The sequence below is a fragment of the Coregonus lavaretus genome, assembly GCF_964263955.1.
Source record: "Coregonus lavaretus genome assembly, chromosome: 9".
NCBI classification, from domain to species: domain Eukaryota; kingdom Metazoa; phylum Chordata; class Actinopteri; order Salmoniformes; family Salmonidae; genus Coregonus; species Coregonus lavaretus.
In genome coordinates this window covers 14,423,120-14,445,796 of record NC_139996.1, presented here as the reverse complement: position 1 = coordinate 14,445,796, position 22,677 = coordinate 14,423,120, and the positions used below count along the sequence as shown (strand labels likewise).

The following is a 22,677-nucleotide window of genomic DNA, read 5'->3' as shown; positions in this document are numbered from 1 at the left end:
CATACATTCTGAGGTGTTCTTGGTTAGGCATACAGTAATCTCAGAAGGCTGTCAAGAGAGACTAGGCATACAGACACTGGATGTACAACCCTCATGTCCATAAGAGATGTGATCCTCAAGTAGGAATTGACAAGTAAAACCTATATACAGTGGGGGGGAAAAGTATTTAGTCAGCCACCAATTGTGCAAGTTCTCCCACTTAAAAAGATGAGAGAGGCCTGTAATGTTCATCATAGGTACACGTCAACTATGACAGACAAATTGAGAGAGAAAAAATCCAGAAAATCACATTGTAGGATTTTTTATGAATTTATTTGCAAATTATGGTGGAAAATAAGTATTTGGTCACCTACAAACAAGCAAGATTTCTGGCTCTCACAGACCTGTAACTTCTTCTTTAAGAGGCTCCTCTGTCCTCCACTCGTTACCTGTATTAATGGCACCTGTTTGAACTTGTTATCAGTATAAAAGACACCTGTCCACAACCTCAAACAGTCACACTCCAAACTCCACTATGGCCAAGACCAAAGAGCTGTCAAAGGACACCAGAAACACAATTGTAGACCTGCACCAGGCTGGGAAGACTGAATCTGCAATAGGTAAGCAGCTTGGTTTGAAGAAATCAACTGTGGGAGCAATTATTAGGAAATGGAAGACATACAAGACCACTGATAATCTCCCTCGATCTGGGGCTCCACGCAAGATCTCACCCCGTGGGGTCAAAATGATCACAAGAACGGTGAGCAAAAATCCCAGAACCACACGGGGGGACCTAGTGAATGACCTGCAGAGAGCTGGGACCAAAGTAACAAAGCCTACCATCAGTAACACACTACGCCGCCAGGGACTCAAATCCTGCAGTGCCAGACGTGTCCCCCTGCTTAAGCCAGTACATGTCCAGGCCCGTCTGAAGTTTGCTAGAGTGCATTTGGATGATCCAGAAGAGGATTGGGAGAATGTCATATGGTCAGATGAAACCAAAATATAACTTTTTGGTAAAAACTCAACTCGTCGTGTTTGGAGGACTAAGAATGCTGAGTTGCATCCAAAGAACACCATACCTACTGTGAAGCATGGGGGTGGAAACATCATGCTTTGGGGCTGTTTTTCTGCAAAGGGACCAGGACGACTGATCCGTGTAAAGGAAAGAATGAATGGGGCCATGTATCGTGAGATTTTGAGTGAAAACCTCCTTCCATCAGCAAGGGCATTGAAGATGAAACATGGCTGGGTCTTTCAGCATGACAATGATCCCAAACACACCGCATAAGAAGCATTTCAAGGTCCTGGAGTGGCCTAGCCAGTCTCCAGATCTCAACCCCATAGAAAATCTTTGGAGGGAGTTGAAAGTCCGTGTTGCCCAGCGACAACCCCAAAACATCACTGCTCTAGAGGAGATCTGCATGGAGGAATGGGCCAAAATACCAGCAACAGTGTGTGAAAACCTTGTGAAGACTTACAGAAAACGTTTGACCTGTGTCATTGCCAACAAAGGGTATATAACAAAGTATTGATAAACTTTTGTTATTGACCAAATACTTATTTTCCACCATAATTTGCAAATAAATTCATTAAAAATCCTACAATGTGATTTTCTGGATAATTTTTTCTCATTTTGTCTGTCATAGTTGACATGTACCTATGATGAAAATTACAGGCCTCTCATATTTTTAAGTGGGAGAACTTGCACAATTGGTGGCTGACTAAATACTTTTTTTCCCCACTGTACATATTCGAAAGTTCATCATGCCACTTGTGGCCAAATCCAGTAGTGTAGTCACTAGTAGTGGTCACTTATCTCCTCTACCCGTAGAGCTGCATGGTACTGTTATCCTTTTCCTTGCCCCAGAGGGCTGCTCCTCCTCAGGTCCAGTGGAATTGGTAGCCCCTAGACAGCACCAGGCTCTCCAGGTCTCTGTCCTCAGCCCTCTCCTGCACCCGCTGCTCCTCCAGCAGGCTGACCAGAGTGTCTCTCCTCTCCACCACCTTCATGATCTCTGTCAGCATCTGCTGCTCCTCCGCCAGCTCACTGGAGCTCTTCCTGGAGTCTGCAAAGGGCCATGGAGGAGGAGAGATTGTAGAATGGTAGAGGAGGGGGGTATGAAGACAGACAGATGGACAAAGTAGGACATGGTCATTTAGAACACAGTCTCAAAAAGTTCCACGGATAAAGGGCTGCAAACGTATTGCAACAGTTGTAAGTGCAGGATTTGTAACTATACTCGAGTTGCACAGTACTACCCTACAATTACACAGTGTATGACCCATACCATCTATGGACATCCTGCATCGTAGATCTGTCTGTAGTTGACTCTGTCTGTCCTCCAGCTCGAGTTCCTGAGCACTAACAGACAAAACAACCCATTTCAAACACGCTTCACTCCATAAGATGGTCTGTGTCTGAGAATGCACTGTGCCTCATCTTTTCCTACTTACAATATGACTAGCTCTTCCTCGTAGCGTGCCAGTTTGTTCTTCTCCAGGACCAGCTTGAACCACATTTGAAGGAGCTCGTGCTCATCAGAGAGACCATCACCTTTGTCTGATAGAGGGAGAGAGCAAGGTCACAATCAGCTACCCCAGATAATATAGAAGTTTGATCATCCTGTTTCTTCATTCCTCATTACGTCCAAGGTCGATTAATAAGCACCCTGTCACAAGGTTATACAGTAGATGGCCATAGTAGTAATAATAATAATAATAATAATAATAATAATATGCCATTTAGCAGACGCTTTTATCCAAAGCGACTTACAGTCATGCGTGCATACATTTTTTGTGTATGGGTGGTCCCGGGGATCGAACCCACTACCTTGGCGTTACAAGCGCCGTGCTCTACCAGCTGAGCTACAGAGGACCACACAGGTAATGGTCCTGTAACCCCTGGCCTGTTGCAACTGAGACACTCACGTAAATACTGACTTTAGACTTCATAAAACACTTTATAATAGAGCTTCAAAAGTTAACTTTGAAAAATGTAATAACATGACAGTGTAACCTGCGGACAACAGGCTAAAGGTATTTATTTAGACATTCTCCCTGCTAGTGAGTCATTTAAACTATGGTAAAAAGAGGGCAGTCTAATTGCTTTCGTTAGTGGGAGACTCTGGATCTGGAGCTAGCTATGTGTTTTATGTCACAGATACTAACACGGACTACAGCTACACTGAAACAGACCCATTCGTAGAGTGTGTTTGATTGAATGACGGCTCCTAATGCTTCTAATTCGTTGCTATATCTTCTGAACCATTATACTCGGCCTTCATTGTCAGACAGTTGAGGAAACATTTTCTCTCCCTTTGCCGTATACTGTACAGCACTGTGAACCCTGTAGCTCAGTTGGTAGAGCATGGCGCTTGCAACGCCAGGGTTATGGGTTCGTTTCCCACGGGGGGCCAGTATGAAAATGCATGCACTCACTAACTGTAAGTCGCTCTTGATAAGAGCGTCAGCTAAATGACTGGCCTTCGAATACCCCTGCAAACATCCATTGATTGAACAATGACAAATAAAGGGAGACTGCCATAAAAAAGCCTAAAAGCATTGCGTTCATTTTTTCATACTTAGAATCTTGCCAAGCACATACACTCAGGTCATTGTCTGACACCTACTCCTACCCTCTTGCTATCCAGTCGGAGTCTGTGAATAATATAAATTAACAAAGAGCCCATTGAGCTATGAGACCTTCACCCTCTGCCTTAATTCAGTTATCCAAACAAAGCCATGTAAACAGGCACAATGGTCGCCACTGCTGCCGCTGCCCTTCAGGCCCGCATCACAAGAGACACTCTCCCTGTAGTTTTTGAATCAGAATTTGCAAGGCCATTCACTGTACTCACTGGTACTTAGACAAGAGACACTCCGTCTCTGTGGAGGCTTTTAACATTGAGCCTGACTATTGAACAAAACATGGAATTCAGAAAGGTCTTTACACAGATGTGCTTTCCATTTAACAATAGAAGGACAAACTTGGATGAAACAATTGCATTACTCAGGGCTAAGTTTGTGTGCTTTTTATGTGCTGTAATTTAAATTTAATTGTAATAAAAGTAACAGCTAATTATGCTTAAACTCTCAAATCATTCTTTCTCTGAAGAGTGCAGAAGCAACAAACACATTTCTAATTTACAATTCTGGCAAAATATAATTGACTTTGAGGAATATGATTACCAGTATGAAAACATTACTTTTTAAAAGACTAGCAGGAATTACAATTTTTCATTCTAAAATAGCTGTCTTTAATGGCTAACTTGTATATCACCATGTGCAAGGCTAATGGGCCGTACGCACTACAGAGGGTAGTGTGTACGGCCCAGTAAATCACTGGGGCCAAGCTTCCTGCCATCCAGGACCTCTATACCAGGCGGTGTCAGAGGAAGGCCCTAAACATTATCAAAGACTCCAGCCACCCTAGTCAAAGACTGTTCTCTCTGCTACCGCATGGCAAGCGGTACCGGAGCGCCAAGTCTAGGTCCAAAAGGCTTCTTAACAGCTTCTACCCCCAAGCCATAAGACTCCTGAACAGCTAATCATGGCTACCCAGACTATTTGCATTGCCCCCCCACACCAACCCCCTCTTTTACACTGCTGCTACTCTGTTTATTATTTATGCATAGTCACTTTAACTCTACCCACATGTACATATTTACATTTTAGTCATTTAGCAGACGCTCTTATCCAGAGCGACTTACAGTTAGTGAGTGCATAATTTTTTTTCTCTCATATTACCTCAATTACCTCGACTAACCGGTGCCCCCGCACATTGACTCTGTACCGGTACCCCCTGTATATAACCTCCCTACTGTTATTTTATTTTACTGCTGCTCTTTAATTATTAGCTTTTTTTTTTACTGCATTGTTGGTTAACGGCTTGTAAGTAAGCATTACACTGTAATGTCTACACCTGTTGTATTCGGCGCATGTGGCAAATACAATTTGATTTCCCCCATCCTCCCTCTCTTCACAAGGCCAATTGCCACCGCAGTGATTTTTAAACAATTTCAACTTAAAATTGTTATTTTTGGTTGAATGCAAATGACTATAATTTGGTATCGTTTTTATTATGTATTTTCCTAGCAAAGGCATCAGAGTAGTACTGACTGTATAGGCCTACTATAGATAAGGAAATTGAAATAATTATTAGAAAAGCATTGCCTCTATCAAACCTCACAGAAACAGGACAACTATTCCTGAGCATAGGTCATTCTGAATCCAGTGTTTCCATGTCTCAACTATATGTTCTTGGCTGAGGTCAAACTAAGATAGTTCCATTACAAACCGTACCTTTCTCCGCTCTCTTTGCCATGTATTTGCATGTTACCTTCAGAGTTAAGGCCTCTCTGATGCAAGGACATGACAACACTCAGTTACTGAACATTCTGATTCTAACCCTTCCATTCCATTGTCATACATTTATAAAATGCTCTGGCCCAGAGTCATAAAGCTACGTCAACCAAATGGATACACTTGTGTCACTCATACGCAGTGCAGCTGGAATCAATCCACACAGCATGGGATGACAAACGTACAGTGCTCTCCAAAGGTACAGTACATGCTGTTGGGACTGTGTGGCTTACCATGGGCTTCGCCCCGAAGGACCTTCTCAATGGTCACCCCTCTCTCCTCCAGGTCTCTCTGCTTCTCCCCCACTTCCTCCAGCTGCCTTTGGATGACCTTCATACAATAAACACCAGGTCAGATTCAACCAAGGCAAGCTCACAATGGCTCAACACACAATATTTATATCCCATTCATCATCCCAACAAATCAAATATATTTGTTGAAGAGATCATTAGTGATTCAAATGTATGAGAGAAACCTAATTATAAACTGGGTGGTTCGAGCCCTGAATGCTGATTGGCTGACAGCCGTGGTATATCAGACCGTATACCACGTGTATGACAAAACATTTATTTTTACTGCTCTAATTCTGTTGGTAACCAGTTTATAATAGCAATAAGGCACCTCAGGGGTTTGTGGTATATGGCCAATATACTGTACCTCGGCTAAGGGCTGTATCCAGGCACTCCGCGTTGCGTCGTGCCTAAGAACAGCCCTTAGCCGTGGTATATTGGCCATATACCACACCCCCTCTGGTCTTATTGCTTAAATATAAAACATGTAAATGAATGGAAAATGAACACGGAAGGCCTCTGTGTGGTAGTGCTGTTCTGTTGTCTATGTGCTCTATAGTACCTGGGCTCTGTGGAGCCTCTTCAGCTGCTCTCTCTTGGCCTGTTGAATCACAGTCTTCTCCCGTCTCCTCCTCTGTCTCTCCGAGCTCCCATGGAACTAAACACAGACCAACAAGACAGTGTCACACAACTGTTACCTCACAGCAGAGTTAAACCCCTCTGATCTTAGTCTCAACTATTAGGGGTCTGGGGATATCAATCTAATAGAGTATCTTATCAGTCATGCGCTTGACCTGCACTTGATCCTGACCTGACGGAAGTAGCAGAGATGGTTAGAAAGTGGCAGGGATGTAGCTCAGTTGGTAGAGCGTGGCGTTTGCAACGCCAGGGTTGTGGGTTTGATTCCCACGTGGGGCCAGTATGAAAAAAAAAGATATATATTTAATGTATGCACTCACTAACTGTAAGTCGCGTCTGCTAAATGACTAAAAATGTAGTAATTCTGTTAAGTAAACAAGGCAGTTCCTAACAGAGAGTTGCAAAACGGTGCTCAAAATAAGAGGGTGGTATGTGTGTGGTATGCTGTGAAGCCATGGCCAAGACCTATTACAACACCAGAGTGGGATTTCCTCCCCATATGTAAGGTGATATGAGCAGGTCATGATGTGCTTCTTCAGCCTTCCCAGTAATCCCTCTCTAATGGAGTATGGATTATCTGTTCTCGGGTCCTGACCGGTCTCTTCATGCCTCTTCTGTATCCTCCGCCTTGAGGAGAGCTGCTTTTAATCACTGATCTGACTTGACATGGATTGGTGTAGGTAAGCTTTCCACTGCATTGCTTTCACCCGTTATTTATTTTTATTTATTATGTTTCATTCGTTCTATCGGTTCAGTTGCTAGAGACGCGACCCAGTTGTTCAGTCTTTTTGTTCTGTATCTATGGACGCAACCCAGTCGTTCGTTCTAAATGTTCCATTGCCATACTGGCTGGCAACGTGCTTATCCCTTGCTTGCTAGCTAGCCAACTACGGCTAATTTACAGTCACGTCAAAAAGTGCAGCCAGAATAACAGCAAAGTAGCTGCATTTGCATAAGCTGTTTTCTAGAGACATTTATTTGGATACATCCATAACAATGAGCTAATGAGGCGCGATTTCACCTGTCATAGAACATGTGCTCTTTCGTCAGGACATTGTTGTTCAGAGGAACTAGCCAACACAGCTAACACAATCACTTCAAACTGAAACTGGAAAGACCGCAAACTAGCTGCACTTCGTTTTGTTTGACCTTTTTTCAATTGATATTTCTTTGTGTATATATATATACACAAAGAAATATCAATTGAAAAAAGGTCAAACAAAACGAAGTGCAGCTAGTTTGCGGTCTTTCCAGTTTCAGTTTGAAGTGATTGTGTTAGCTGTGTTGGCTAGTTCCTCTGAACAACAATGTCCTGACGAAAGAGCACACATACATATATATATATATCCATTAAAATAAAAATGATGCCAGCTGATTCATGATTTCGACTGGCTGAGAAACGCTGCCTGCCTGTCTGTCTAATCCCGACACGTTCATTACTATGGGACAGCTTGAGATCGAATTTGAATATTGAAACAATGTTGCAAATGTCAGAGATAGACGGCAAGGTTTATACAAATCTCCGCTGTTGAAAACTAAATGTTAATCTAAAAGGAATGTGAGATAATGTCTAATTGCTTTTTATAGTGGAGATAAAGTTTTGCCTGGCTGGGCTGATGAGACAGTGGATTGCGCAGTCAGATGGAACAGAGTAAATAAGCATTTTAACATCATAGATTTAGCCGGTGGTAACTTGTGCAATAGACACCGGCTGGAATGTGGTTTTACCAATCAGCATTCAGGATTAGACCCACCCGTTGTATAAAGAATACATCTAGACATGGAAACATTATGTACAAAACAGAAAAATGTCATACAAACATCAGGACATAGGAGACATGTTTCAACACAGAAGTCAAAACATTGCACATGGAAACACATTGCTATTGGATAGAAATTGTAATATACCTAATAAAAAACTTTTAATGTCATGATCAGTGATTACTTCAGAGAAAGGTAGGAAGGAAAGATGCATGTAAGCCTTTTGGAACAAGGCCCTTACCTTCTGTTTGGCTGGGACGTGCTCATCGTCACTTGAGGAGTCCGACTCATCCTTCTGCTGTTTGCTTGAGGCTGTGTATAGATGAGGGAACATGAGGACATTAGACTGAAGCAGCGGTCTTAAACTGTAGAAAGTACTTGTATATTCACTTCAACTACGTTATTTACTCCTGCATTGTTGACTATTATCTTGCTTGTTTACCCGCCCGTGGAACAGACTGTTTGTTCCCACACTCGGGACTCTGACTCTTTATTGGTTACACGGTCACTTGGGACTCCCATCCTATTCTAACCACATCTCGCCGGCTTTGTATTCATGTTACCTGATGAAATTGCTGTACAATATTATCTTGTTGCCCTCTGATGCACATTCAAATGTCATTAAAAAAATCAACACTGCAGAGCTCTCCCTGTCCTCTGCCGTGCCCTGATTGTATTACTGCTGATGATATCTGGAAATGTGCATGTACACCCTGGCCCATCTACTGTTGCTAGCCCCAATTCTGACTTGTGCTCTGATATCTGCTTCACTGATTTCTGCTGGCTACACAAGAAGCGTATTACCTCAAATTGATCAATTGAAAGTGTGGGTTCACAGCTCCAATTCAGATGTGTTGGTCATTACTGAGACGTGGTTAAGAAAGAGTGTTTCTGGTTATAACCTTTTTCGGCAAGACAGATCTTCCAAAGGTGGTGGAGTAGCAATCTTTACCAAGGAACACCTTCAGTGCTCAGTTGTCTCCACCAAGTCTGTCCCCAAACAATTTGATTTGCTGGTTTTAAGCATAAAACCTTTCAAATAGCTCTTTGTTGACTGTTGCTGGGTGTTATCGTCCACCATCAGCACTGGCCTGTACCCTAAATGCCCTAAGCTCTCTCCTGGCCCCTTACACCAAGTCTGAATTTGTCCTGCTAGGTGACCTAAACTGGGACATGCTTAAACCACCTGACCAAGTCCTAAAGCAATAGGACTCCCTAAATCTTTCTTAGATTATTACCAATCCCACAAGGTACGACTCCAAACACCCAGAAAAGGCTACTCTCCTTGATGTTATCCTCACAAATAATCCTGATAGGTATCAGACTGGTGTTTTCTGTAATGACCTTAGTGATCACTGTTTTACAGCCTGTGTTCGTAATGTCTACTCAGTGAAACGACCTGTCCTGATTTGTCATAGACGCTTGCTAAAAAACTTTAATGAGCAACCGGTGTGAAATGGCTAGCTAGTTAGTGGTGCGCGCTAGTAGCGTTTCAATCGGTGACGTCACTCGCTCTGAGACCTTGAAGTAAAAAGCCGCGGCTTTTGTGAGACAGGTAACGGTGCTTCGAGGGTGACTGTTGTCGATGTGTGCAGAGGGTCCCTGGTTCAAGCCCAGGTAGGGGCGAGGAGAGGGACGGAAGCAACACTGTTACACTTTCTTTTTTGATATTTTCAGTGGTATTGTTAACAAACATGCCCCCAGAAAGAAAATGAGAATTAAAAAACAGGTTCAGCCCCTGGTTCGACCGTGATCTGGCAGAGTTACTCCACCTCAAGAATTCCATTTGGCGAAAGGCTCGGCACACGCATACTCAGGCAAATGAGTCAAAGACCTGGTCAAAGACCTAGAGAATAAACCCTCCTCCTCACAGCTACCCATTTCCCTTCATGTTGATGATGTGGTTGTTACTGACAAAGAGCACATGGCTGAGCTCTTTAATCACCACTTCATTAAGTCAAGATTCCTATTTGACTCAGCCATGCCTCCTTGCCCGTCCAACATTTCCTCATCTCCCACCCCTTCTAATGCGACTAGCCACGATGCTCCTCCCTCTTTTCCCCCTGTCCCGCTACAAAGTTTCTCCCTGCAGGCGGTCACAGAGTCCGAGGTGCTAAAGGAGCTCCTTAAACTTGACACCAAAAAAAACATCTGGATCAGATGGTTTAGACCCTTTCTTCTTTAAGGTTGCAGCCCCTATCATCGCCAAGCCTGTCTCTGACCTTTTTAACCTGTCTCTCCTCTCTGGGGAGGTTCCCATTGCTTGGAAGGCAGCCACGGTGCGTCCTTTATTTAAAGGGGGAGATCAAGCTGTTATCAAGCTGTTATTTTGCCCTGTTTATCAAAAGTGTTGGAAAAACTTGTCAATATTCAGCTGACTGGCTTTCTTGATGTCTATAGTACTCTCTCTGGTATGCAATCTGGTTTCCGCTCAGGTTATGGATGTGTCACTGCAACTTTAAAGGTCCTAAATGATGTCACCATTGCCCTTGATTCTAAGCAATGTTGTGCTGCTATTTTTATTGACTTGGCCAAAGCTTTTGATACGGTAGACCATTCCATCCTTGTCGGCCGGCTAAGGAGTATTGGTGTCTCTGAGGGGTCTTTGGCCTGGTTTGCTAACTACCCCTCTCAAAGAGTGCAGTGTATAAAGTCAGAACATATGCTATCTCAGCCACTGCCTGTCACCAAGGGAGTACCCCAAGGCTCGATCCTAGGCCCCACGCTCTTCTCAATTTACATCAACAATATAGCTCAGGTAGTAGGAAGCTCTCTCATCCATTTATATGCAGAAGATAGTCTTATACTCAGCTGGCCCCGCCCCGGATTTTGTGATAAACACTCTACAACAAAGCTTTCTTAGTGTCCAACAAGCTTTCTCTGCCCTTAACCTTGTTCTGAACACCTCCAAAACAAAGGTCATGTGGTTTGGTAAGAAGAATGCCCCTCTCCCCACTGGTGTGATTACTACTTCTGAGGGTTTAGAGCTTGAGGTAGTAACCTCATACAAGTGCTTGGGAGTATGGCTAGACAGTACACTGTCCTTCTCTCAGCACATATCAAAGCTGCAGGCCCCCCATAAAAAAATAAAATAGGGTGGTTGTCCCACTGGCTATCCTAAGTTGAATGCACCAATTTGTAAGTCGCTCTGGATAAGAGTGTCTGCTAAATGACTTAAATGTAAATGTTAAATCTAGACTTGGTTTCCTCTATTGTAATCGCTCCTCTTTCACCCCATCTAGACTTGGTTTCCTCTATTGTAATCGCTCCTCTTTCACCCCATCTAGACTTGGTTTCCTCTATAGTAATCGCTCCTCTTTCACCCCAGCTGCCAAACTAACCATGATTCAGATGACCATCCTACCCATGCTAGATTACGGAGACGTAATTTATAGATCGGCAGGTAAGGGTGCTCTCGAGCAGCTAGATGTTCTTTACCATTCGGCCATCAGATTTGCCACCAATGCTCCTTATAGGACACATCACTGCACTCTATACTCCTCTATAAACTGGTCATCTCTGTATACTCGTCGCAAGACCCACTGGTTGATGCTTATTTATAAAACCTGCTTAGGCCTCACTCCCCCCTATCTGAGATACCTACTGCAGCCCTCATCCTCCACATACAACACTCGTTCTGCCAGTCACATTCTGTTAAAGGTCCCCAAAGCACACACATCCCTGGGTCACTCCTCTTTAGAGTTCGCTGCAGCTAGCGACTGGAATGAGCTGCAAAAAACACACAAACTGGACAGTTTTAGCTCCATCTCTTCATTCAAAGACTCAATCATGGAGACTCATACTGACGGTTGTGGCTGCTTCGCGTGATGTATTGTTGTCTCTACCTTCTTGCCCTTTGTGCTGTTGTCTGTGCCCAATAATGTTTGTACCATGTCTTGTGCTGCTACCATGTTGTGCTGCTGCCACGTGTTGCTACCATCTTGTTTTCATGTTGGGTTGCTACCTTGCTGTGTTGTCGTGTGTTGCTGCCATGCTGTGTTGTCGTGTGTTGCTGCCATGCTGTGTTGTCGTGTGTTGCTGCCATGCTGTGTCGTGTGTTGCTGCCATGCTGTGTTGTCGTGTGTTGCTGCCATGCTGTGTTGTTGCCTTAGATCTCTCTTTATGTAGTGTTGTCTCTCTTGTGATGTGTATTTGGTCCTATATAGATATATATTTTTTTATCCCAGCCCCCATCCCCACAGGAGGCCTTTTGCCTTTTGGGAGGCCGTCATTGTAAATAAGAATTTGTTCTTAACTGACTTGCCTAGTTAAATAAAGGTTAAATATATATATATTAATTTTTTTACATTAAACACTAAGTATAGGCTACTATTGTAATCTTCTCATTTATAGCATGTACTATATTAATAGCATTGTAGCATTTATTAGCCCCATGTGAAATTCAAGGATGACAAGGGAGTAGAAGCATATAACATAACTCATCACATCCTCCCTTGAGTCCTGACCTTTGTTCCTGATGTTGGACAGGATGGTCCTGATGTCCTTCTCCTGACCCCCCACTCCCACGCTCTCCGGTCCCCCTCGCTTCTTCAGCCTCAGGGAGGAGAAGAAGTTGAGCTTCCTGGGCGGCAGTGAGGCTATGTCGTCTGTGGTGAAGGATCCTACAGACTTGTTGCTGCCTAGGGACACCTGCTCCAGTAGCGTAGGCAGGTCTGAGGGTCTGTCTCCCACGGAGGCCTTGAGTGGGTGTGGGGTCGGCTGGCTCTTCTGCCCCACTTCCACTGGTTTGGCCTCCTGGCTTTGGGTGGTATCCCCAAACAGGGAGCTAAAGCTGAAGGCTCCGTCAGACAGAGGCCTAGGCTTGGTGGGACCGTTGTTGTTCCTCCTGGTGACAACAGTGTTGGAGTCTGTTGTTGTCCCTGATACTCCAAAAGACCTCCTGAAAGCATTGGCCCACACCTGGAATGCGGACGGTGCCGGCTGGGGCTGAGTTGGGACTGGTTCTGCTTCTTGCTCTACCTGAGGCAATAGGTCCTTAGGGGGGATCTGGTCCCCAGGTTTGGGGTGTCTGGAAGGATCTCCTCCTCCAGGGCCTCGGGCCTCCTCTGGAGTAGCCAGGTTCCAGTCCAGGAGTTTCTCTCTCTCAGACAGGGACAGGGTCAGCCTCTTCTTACGGCCGACTGCTTCCTCCAGCTGGGGCACTTTTGTGACAGGGCACTCTTCTTTACCCATTGATGGATTCTGATTCTGAGAATCTGCAGGTGGTTTAGGACCATCATGGGAGACCTGCTGAACAAATTCAAAAGTCCTGTTTTATTTCTCAGTTGCAATAATGTTAATATGCGAAACGTTTCTATACCACATTAAATGGTTGAGTATCTGTATGAATATTGTGTTTTACCGGTGGTTCAATCTCCTCAAAATCAGAGTTGGCCTCTTCAATGGTGGGCTCCTCTTTTTCTGCAGCTTTTTCACGAGGGAAGTGCCTCACCAGGATGAGAGGGAGAGCTGAAGGAGTAGAGTACAACACAGACAACATGCATTGATCAGAGCTCATGCAGCTACTGTAGGTCAGACTTTAATATTGCAGACAGATTGTGGCTTCCATCAATGTAATTGTCTGCATCATATCCAATCCACCAAATGTATATTATTCTACAATGTAAAAAAATACATGTCCAAACTTTTGACTGGTAGTATGTGTGTGTATATATATATATGGACACACCTACTCATTCAAGGGTTTTTCTTTATTTGTTGTCTTTTTTTACATTGTAGAATAATAGTGAAGACATCAAAACTATGAAATAACACGTATGGAATCATGCAGTAACCAAGAGTCTCGGTTGGTTCCAAACTTCTTCCATTTAAGAATGATGGAGGCCACTGTGTTATTGGGGACCTTCAATGCTGCAGGAAAAGTCACCTTTTGCCTTGACAGCTTTGCACACTCTTGGCATTCTGTCAACTAGCTTCATGAGATAGTCACCTGGAATGCATTTCAATTAACAGGTGTGCCTTCTTAAAAGTTAATTTGTGGAATTTCTTTCCTTCTTAATGCGTTTGAGCCAATCAGTTGTGCTGTGACAAGGTAGGGGGGTATACAGAAGATAGCCCTATTTGGTAAAAGACCAAGTCCATATTATGGCCATAACAGCTCAAATAAGCAAAGAGAAACAACAGTCCATCATTACTTTAAGACATGAAGGTCAGTCAATACGGAACATTTCAAGAACTTTGAAAGTTTCTTCAAGTGCAGTCGCAAAAACCATCAAGGGCTATGATGAAACTGGCTCTCATGAGGACCGCCACAGGAAAGGAAGACCCAGAGTTGCCTCTGCTGCAGAGGATAAGTTCATTAGAGTTACCAGCCTCAGAAATTGCAGCCCAAATAAATGCTTCACAGAGTTCAAGTAACAGACACATCTCAACATCAACTGTTCAGAGGAGACTGTGTGAATCAGGCCTTCATGGTCGAATTGCTGCAAATAAACTACTACTAAAGGACACCAGTAAGAAGAAGAGACCTGCTTGGGCCAAGAAACACGAGCAATGGACATTAGACCGGTGGAAATGTGTCCTTTGGTCTGGAGTCCAAATTGGAAATGTTTGGTTCCAACCACCATGTCCTTGTGAGACGCGGTGTGGGTGAACGGATGATCTCCGCATGTGTATTTCCCACCGTAAAGCATGGAGGAGGAGGTGTTATAGTGTGGGGTTCTTTGCTGGTGACACTGTCTGATTTATTTAGAATTCAAGGCACACTTAACCAGAATGGCCACCACAGCATTCTACAGCGATCCGCCATCCCATCTGGTTTGGGCTTAGTGGGACTACCATTTGTTTTTCAACAGGACAATGACCCAACACACCTCCAGGCTGTGTAAGGGCTATTTGACCAAGAAGGAGAGTGATTGAGTGCTGCATCAGATGACCTGGCATCCACAATCCCCCGACCTCTACCCAATTGAGATGGTTTGGGATGAGTCGGACCGTAGAGTGAAGGAAAAGCAGCCAACAAGTGCTCAGCATATGTGGGAACTCCTTCAAGACTGTTGGAAAAGCATTCCAGGTGAAGCTGGTTGAGAGAATGCCAAGAGTGTGCAAAGCTGTCATCAAGGCAAAGGGTGGCTATTTGAAGAATCTCAAATATAAAATATATTTGGATTTGTTTAAGACTTTTTTGGTTACTACATGATTCCATATGTGTTATTTCATAGTCTTGATGTCTTCACTATTATTCTACAATGTAGAAAATAGTAAAAATAAAGAAAAACCCTGGAATGAGTAGGTGTCCAAACTTTTGACTGGTACTGTAGAGCATGGCGTTTGCAACGCCAGGGTTGTGGGTTCGATTCCCACGGGGGGCCAGTATGAAAAAAATGTATGCACTGTAAGTCGCTCTGGATAAGAGCGTCTGCTAAATGACTAAAATGTAAATGTTATCTTGTTATTTTCACTTCACTTTTTCCACATTTTGTTACGTTACAGCCTTATTCTGAAATTGATTAAATTGTAATTTTTTTCCTCATCAATCTACACACAACACCCCATAATGACAAAGCGAAAATAGGTTTATATAATTTTTTCACATTTATTACATATATAAAACAGAAATACCTTATTTACATAAATATTCAGACCCTTTGCTATGAGACTAAAAATCGAGGTCAGGTGCATCCTGTTTCCATTGATCATCCTTGAGATGATTCTTAAACTTGATTGGACAGGATTTGGAAAGGCACACCCGTCTATATAAAAGGTCCCACAGTTGACAGTGCATGTAAGAGCAAAAACCAAGCCATGAGGTCGAAGGAATTGTCCGTAGAGCTCAGAGACAGGATTGTGTCAAGACACAGATCTGTGGAAGGCTACCGAAACATTTCTGCAGCATTGAAGGTCCCCAAGAACACAGTGGCCACCATTCTTAAATGGAAGAAGTTTGGAACCACCAAGACTCTTCCTAGAGCTGGCCGCCCGGCCAAACTAAGCAATCGGGGGAGACGGGCCTTGGTCAGGGAGGTGACCAAGAACCCGATGGTCACTCTGACAGAGCTCCAGAGTTCCTCTATGGAGATGGGAGAACCTTCCAGAAGGACAACCATCTCTGCAGCACTCCACCAATCAAGCCTTCATGGTAGAGTGGCCAGACAGAAGCCACTTCTCAGTAAAAGGCACATGAAAGCCTGCTTAGAGTTTGCCAAAAGGTCTGAGAGTCCTTTAGGTGCCATGAGAAACAAGATTCTCTGGTCTGATGAAACCAAGATTGAACTCTTTGGCCTGAATACCAAGGGTCACATCTGGAGGAAACCTGGCACCATCCCTACGGTGAAGCATGGTGGTGGCAGCATCATGCTGTGGGGATGTTTTTCAGCGGCAGGGACTGGGAGACTAGTCAGGATCGAGGGAAAGATTAACAGAGCAAAGTACAGAGTGATCCTTGATGTAAACCTGCTCCAGAGCGCTCAGGTCCTCAGACTGGGGCGAAGGTTCACCTTCCAACAGGACAACGACCCTAAGCACACAGCCAAGACAATGCAGGAGTGGCTTCGGGAGAAGTCTCTGAATGTCCTTGAGTGGCCCAGCCAGAGCCCGGACTTCAACCCGATCGAGACCTGAAAATAGCTATGCAGCGACGCTCCCCATCCAACCTGACAGAGCTGAGAGGATCTGCAGAGAAGAATGGTAGAAACTCCTCAAATACAGGTGTGCCAAACTTGTAGGTCATACCCAAGACTCAAGTGATCGCTAGCAAACGGTGTTTCAACAAAGTACTGAGTAAAGGGTTTGAATACTTATGTGATATTTCAGATATTGTGTGTAGATTGATGAGAATATTTTTTTTTAATCAATTTTAGAATAAGGCTGTAACCTAACAAAATGTGGAAAAAGTCAAGGGGTCTGAATACTTTCCGAATGTACTGTAACTCCACCAGTCCTATTTAAAAAGACTATACCGTTTTTAAACATTTTTTCCAAAGATACAGTGAGGGAAAAAGGTATTTGATCCCCTGCTGATTTTGTACGTCTGCCCACTGACAAAGACATGATCAGTCTATAATTTTAATGGTAGGTTTATTTGAGCAGTGAGAGACAGAATAACAACAAAAAAAAACAGAAAAAACTTAGTACTTGGTGGCAAAACCCTTGTTGGCAATCACAGAGGTCAGACATTTCTTGTAGTTGGCCAACAGGTTTGCACACATCTCAGGAGGGATTCACTCCTCTTTGCAGATCTTCTCCAAGTCATTAAGGTTTCGAGGCTGACGTTTGGCAACTCAAACCTTCAGCTCCCTCCACAGATTTTCTATGGGATTAAGGTCTGGAGACTGGCTAGGCCACTCCAGGACCTTAATGTGCTTCTTCTTGAGCCACTCCTTTGTTGCCTTGGCCGTGTGTTTTGGGTCATTGTCATGCTGGAATACCCATCCACGACCCATTTTCAATGCCCTGACTGAGGGAAGGAGGTTCTCACCCAAGATTTGACGGTACATGGCCCCGTCCATCGTGCCTTTGATGCAGTGAAGTTGTCCTGTCCCCTTAGCAGAAAAACACCCCCAAAGCATAATGTTTCCACCTCCATGTTTGACGGTGGGGATGGTGTTCTTGGGGTCATAGGCAGCATTCCTCCTCCTCCAAACACGGCGAGTTGAGTTGATGCCAAAGAGCTCCATTTTGGTCTCATCTGACCACAACACTTTCACCCAGTTCTCCTCTGAATCATTCAGATGTTCATTGGCAAACTTCAGACGGCCCTGTATATGTGCTTTCTTGAGCAGGGGGACCTTGCGGGCACTGCAGGATTTCAGTCCTTCACAGCGTAATGTGTTACCAATTGTTTTCTTGGTGACTATGGTCCCAGCTGCCTTGAGATAATTGACAAGATCCTCCCGTGTAGTTCTGGGCTGATTCCTCACCGTTCTCATGATCATTGCAACTCCACGAGGTGAGATCTTGCATGGAGCCCCAGGCTGAGGGAGATTGACAGGTCTTTCGTGTTTCTTCCATTTGCGATTAATCGCACCAACTGTTGTCACCTTCTTACCAAGCTGCTTGGCGATGGTCTTGTAGCCCATTCCAGCCTTGTGTAGGTCTACAATCTTGTCCCTGACATCCTTGGAGAGCTCTTTGGTCTTGGCCATGGTGGAGAGTTTGGAATCTGATTGATTGCTTCTGTGGACAGGTGTCTTTTATACAGGTAACAAGCTGAGATTAGGAGCACTCCCTTTAAGAGTGTGCTCCTAATCTCAGCTCGTTACCTGTATAAAAAGACACCTGGGAGCCAGAAATCTTTCTGATTGAGAGGGGTCAAATACTTATTTCCCTCATTAAAATGCAAATCAATTTAACATTTTTGACATGCGTTTTTCTGGATTTTTCTGTTGTTATTCTGTCTCTCACTGTTCAAATAAACCTACCATTAAAATTATAGACTGATCATTTCTTTGTCAGTGGGCAAACGTACAAAATCAGCAGGGGATCAAATACTTTTTTCCCTCACTGTATATATATTTTTAATCAATTAGTATATTTGAGTTTAACGATAATATTTGTTTTAATATTTGTTCTGTCTTTTCTGGTGGATTAAACTGAAATAGGTAGATCAGACTTAACACACTACTCAGATACGTGCTCATTAACACACATATGCTACATTCATAACCAACCGGTGTTGTCATTGTGTATCATATAAGGATCATTACGCATGAATAACCAATCATGTCTGAAATGTTCAAATAACGTATGCAAAATCTTTACAGTTCTAAAGAGTTGAAGAAACCAGAATCATTACGTTTTATCAGCAAGAGAGCACAGTTATAATGCGGTCTATCCCGAAAAGTAACCTCTTCCAAACACTAATCTAATTCAAATTATAGACAACTCCAGACCAAAACAAAAATTAAAACTATTTTTCCCAAAGAACACCAACTCCCTCTAGTGCGTGTGAGTTCTCACTTCAGCTTTTAAATCTTTCATTTAACTCTGATTCTCACGCAAGACTTCAACACCATCAGTCAGTGAACTGTAATTTTTTCTCATTGGGATTATTAATTAAAGCCCTGAAGTACATTACCAGAGAACCACAGGCCCCAGCTGCAAAAGCTCGCTATGCATTGCAGTGAAAATTCTCTAACACTTCTACAAAACACATATCAGAGCTAGTAACGCCACAGCAGGGAATAAGAAGGGGTGAAATTATGCCTGTAGGAGGATAAGGAAAGGAGGTGATCTAGATAGGACTGATATAAGGATCATGTCAGATTGTCAACAGCAGAGGTAGCCTACTCACTAGCACGGATCATCCTCTTCCATCTGCTGTTCCCAGATGGGAGGGATGACTTGGTACTGGAATGTTCTGCAGGGAGAGTGGGCGTAATAAGTAACCTGTATCACAACAACACATACAGTATTGATCTGTGCCAACACTACTGTGGCAACACATTTTAACTGGATGTCTGTCAAACAACAATGATAAACTATGCTACAGTATAGTTCTACATTTACAAAGTATGTAAGCGAATGAGAGGTCTCTTTACAGAGTTTGAGGGTGATCCATTTCAGCCATGGGGTGGCGTCGCAAACCTTTCAACTGAGCCCAGCAAATGTAGCGTGGGGAACAGAACAACTGTGGCCTATAGACAGCCCTATCTGTGCAGCCGAACAGAATGTTCAAGCCAGTCACAGTGCTCAGCGCTCCCCATGCCAAGACAAATATTCACTTAATGTGGGAGAATGGCTTTGTCTGCCCCCCCCAGATTTCAGAGCCTTAACTGGAGGAGTGGGATCTCACACACGGGGAAACAGAGCACGGTGGGCTGCTACTAACACACTCACTCAGACCCTAATAAACAAAGTCTATATCCCACAGTACCAGGGCTATAATCACTAAACAGTCTGAATTATTTCCTACATGCTCTAGATATCCAGACTGATGCCTGTAATGATGCTGGGAGAGAAGTTAGGCTGCTACAAGGTCAAGGCTGAGGACGGCGAGAATAGGGAAATAGCTATGGCTGAAGCTAGGGGAAATCATCAGGCTAATGTGTTTCTCATGTGGGTGAATGTCAGAGACGTCACACCTTTCTTCTCCTGTGCAGAATCTTGTGGTTTGAGAGATGTATCTGAGTGGTCCCGTTTCTTAGAGTCAGCACTGCAAAAAGACATGGACAACACACAAACAATAAGCAACGGCAAATATCCATATGTGAATAAGGACACATTGAGGGTTGTTCTGTAGTAGTGGACTCACGTCTTGTTGGAGTCAGGCATGTCCAGGTCCACTGCGTCCTTGGCCACCTCAGGCACCGTGCGGGTGTACAGTCCATTCATCAGGCCTGTGTATCTGTAGTGACGTCCTGAAAATGTACATCTTATTAGGCTAAATTCACATACTACATTGTTCCATATTATTATTATTATTATTGCTATTTATGAGAAAGTGCACTCCAACAAACTAGGACAGCTAGGATGGTTACAAAGCTACTGCACTTGCTATGTGCAAATGTGTCTGGCTTTAACTGTCTAGTACACACAACCAGGCTGCATTACTGCTATGGTAATAACAGTACAAAAATGTTACCTTACTTTATATATTTGCACTAGTCAGCATGCAATAAACAGTCTTATCTCTCTCATATATATATATTTTGTATTTATTTATCTGTAGACACACAGGTATAAATTGAGACTTTGGAAAAGTGTTGTGTTAAAATATAATATAAAAACCATTTAAGAAACACCAACCATGTGATATGAAACATTAAAGGGAACATTCATGCTAGTGATTACTCACAGAACCAAACTGAAGCCATGTTGATAACATTGTTTCATAGATTATTTTGAGAGGTGCCTCCATTTAGTTCAAGTACACTTCATAACCATAAAGAAAAGGAAAAACCTATACAAACATTATCTAGACATCTACGTATATGTGTGTGGCATGCTCTGTATCTGAATCAGTAACTGAATGGGTTGGTTAGGTTGTGTAGTATACTATGGATGTGGGGGTGTGTCTAATTGTCGAGGCAACACAGCTTCAACATACATAAACAACATCCTACTTCATTTACATTTACATTTTAGTCATTTAGCAGACGCTCTTATCCAGAGCGACTTACAGTTAGTGCATACATTATTTTTATCGAAACCACAACCCTAGCGTTGCAAACGCCATGCTCTACCAACTGAGCTACATCCCCTGCCGGCCAAATCCCTCCCCTACCCTGGACGACGCTGGGCCAATTGTGCGCGCCGCCCCATGGGTCTCCCGGTACTTGAGGTGCTGATTCCGAAAAATTAGTTTAGGGCAATTTACCAAACAATACTGTTGATGTCACATTGTGTTAGGATTCCAATACAGAATAACAAACAAACAAAAACTTTGACCCAGAGATGACCCAAGGATGACCCAAATAGAAAGATGAGAAAGACCCTGAAAGAGAAACCCATAAAGTGAAAGGATGCGTGTAATGGTCTGTTACTATTATTTGAATTCAGTTCATAGTTGAGACACTTTTGCATTGGGTCTAATGTATGCTATTTGGGGAAATAAAATAAAAGTAACCGCTCCCTAGAAAAGTGTCACTCAGTTCCCCCAAAAAACACATGACCGACTGGGGAATGAACAGGGCTGAGCGACACTGTCCAGGGAAATTCAGGTGTTGTTAAGTGCGTGGGAATGTGCCAGTCAAACAAGTTTTTTGTAAACAGAGGTTATGCTTGTGACAGGGTTATTAATGTGAGGGTGCTGGTGCAAAAAGGCTTCTTTCTTGCAAAGTCTAACATTTAAGTTGTTCATTCTGCTGTTAATTTGAAAGCTGTGAGAATGTCATAATTGCAATGGATCCACTATGATATGCTATATGACAACCATTGACAGCTTCAAAATAAAATCGATAATAGTTGGTAAATTTGGCTAAATTGTTTTAAAAAATATTCAAAAAGGGAGGAAGCAAGTAACTTATGTAATGAAATAGATTTATTTATACTTACAGCTTTAAATAGCATAAATTAATCAAACAGTTTATTCACTGTGGAAAAATACAAGGTAGCAGACCAAATCTTATAAACACAACTAAAAATGTACAACATATTCTGGAGCCGACTTGCAGAATTGTGCCCCAAAGAAACTAGGATCTTGTCATGAGCAATGAGCTCAGCTTTGTATTAGGAGGAACATGAGAGCCCTTGAGAAGGTTTCTGAGTGGTAAGCGCCTTCTGCAACAGAGAATCACAGGGGGACATAGACGTGGAGACGGAAGTTACTATCAGATGGGGCAGCCAAAAAGACTTGAAGAAACTGCATGCCAAAAACTCAGACATTCAGCCCTTCAACACATTGTGTGTTAGAAAGAAAACAGAACGTCTGTTAGTGGGTTAGCTTGGAAGAATTAAAGGCTTTTGAAACATGCGTGTCATACACCTAGTGACGTAATTAACAAACAATGTGTGGCTAACTGAATGAACCCGTTGCCATACATAGGACCCATGCCGCGTTCTCAACATGAATGGTTAATGAGTGGTCAAGAAGAGCTATGGTGGAAGCGAATGCAAAGCAACAATATTGATCATGTGACCTAAGCAGGCCATCACCTTCCTGCCACAACGATTCAGGCCATCACGACGATTGTTGTGTGTGTGTGTGTGAATGAAATTTGAGAAATATGGAAGGGAAAACATGACA

The 22,677-nt window shown here is 43.3% G+C and overlaps 1 protein-coding gene across 1 annotated transcript in view; it reads right to left on the bottom strand.

The window, feature by feature from the left end:
* Positions 1–1,675: 1,675 nt before the first annotated feature.
* LOC311134902 (F-actin-monooxygenase mical2b-like) overlaps positions 1,676–22,677 on the bottom strand; it is a 45,674-nt gene continuing 24,672 nt past the window's right edge. The window contains 11 exon segments of the mRNA XM_084168668.1: positions 1,676–2,048; positions 2,271–2,344; positions 2,437–2,542; positions 5,577–5,673; positions 6,196–6,291; positions 8,275–8,345; positions 12,500–13,283; positions 13,396–13,502; positions 19,285–19,350; positions 20,075–20,145; positions 20,245–20,350. Coding sequence (XP_084024794.1) covers positions 1,864–2,048; positions 2,271–2,344; positions 2,437–2,542; positions 5,577–5,673; positions 6,196–6,291; positions 8,275–8,345; positions 12,500–13,283; positions 13,396–13,502; positions 19,285–19,350; positions 20,075–20,145; positions 20,245–20,350 — 1,763 coding nt within the window. The 3' untranslated portion in view covers positions 1,676–1,863.